Source organism: Frankliniella occidentalis, unplaced genomic scaffold (genome assembly GCF_000697945.3).
Source record: "Frankliniella occidentalis isolate FOCC.00 unplaced genomic scaffold, Focc_3.1 Scaffold56, whole genome shotgun sequence".
NCBI lineage: Eukaryota > Metazoa > Arthropoda > Insecta > Thysanoptera > Thripidae > Frankliniella > Frankliniella occidentalis.
In genome coordinates this window covers 1,378,638-1,379,473 of record NW_026267186.1, presented here as the reverse complement: position 1 = coordinate 1,379,473, position 836 = coordinate 1,378,638, and the positions used below count along the sequence as shown (strand labels likewise).

Here is an 836-nt window from a genome sequence, read left to right as displayed (position 1 = left end):
ACAGGCTGGAAGGGGAGCAGTGAAAATAAAAGGGGGAAAAGGGGGAAAACTGCGGGAGCATTGAGCGAGCAGCAAGGTGTGCTCCCACACGTATAACCTCCCTTCCTCCCTCCTTGTGCATGCGTTATGATTACCTCCAGATTTTTTCGGTGCTCTATGTACTTGCACATTTTTACAACGAAATGTGGCAGTTTTACAACTATAAGAAGACAAGAGTCGAAGGTTCGTAATTCTGCTTTTTCGAAAGCACTCACCTGTTTTGTGACAGCGTCGATAAGTCGAACGTAGATGTCTTGTTCTTGCCGTACGCCTGCGTTCCACAGCGGAAAAAAAGATAAACGAGAGTAAGTCGATGATCTTTTGGCACGAGAAAGTTGACAACGAGAGTGAAATTAGAAAATTAGTTACTCACCATTTGCATACAGCAGTTGAAGTCTATAGTGAATGCCATTGTTTGTCTTAGTTTCATCAGCTTCCTGCACAGAACATAAAAATCGAATCATTGGAATGTATAAAAATTGATTTTCAGCAGCTTTTTCTTGTCGTTTGGAAGATTGATGTGCCTCCAAACGTCAGACAAACGGCGCGTGTTATGTCACACATAACATTGAGAGTTGAAATTGCTCCGCCCATGCACGCTACCGCGGGGGGGAGCAGCGCAGCGAGGGAACGGATGGCCCCATCAAAACGATTGATTCCCAAAATGCGTTCAGCTCATCGGGGTATGACCACTAACGTCTCGATCCTATGCCCGAACGACCTCGAGCAGGCTATCGATGCCGCGGAGAGCAGGTCGCGCGTTCTCGGGACCGCACTGGGGATGTTATATAGCGTGC

The 836-nt window shown here is 47.0% G+C and overlaps 1 protein-coding gene across 6 annotated transcripts in view; it reads right to left on the bottom strand.

The window, feature by feature from the left end:
- The window catches only part of LOC113216502 (transcription factor collier-like), a 67,717-nt gene that overhangs the window by 48,660 nt on the left and 18,221 nt on the right, over nt 1-836 (bottom strand). For all 6 annotated transcript variants that reach the window (XM_052267632.1, XM_052267635.1, XM_052267634.1 and 3 more), the window contains exons 3-4: nt 413-476; nt 255-310 (exon numbers count right to left, since the gene is read on the bottom strand). In XM_052267632.1, coding sequence (XP_052123592.1) covers nt 255-310; nt 413-476 — 120 coding nt within the window. The remainder of the gene's footprint in view (nt 1-254; nt 311-412; nt 477-836) is intronic.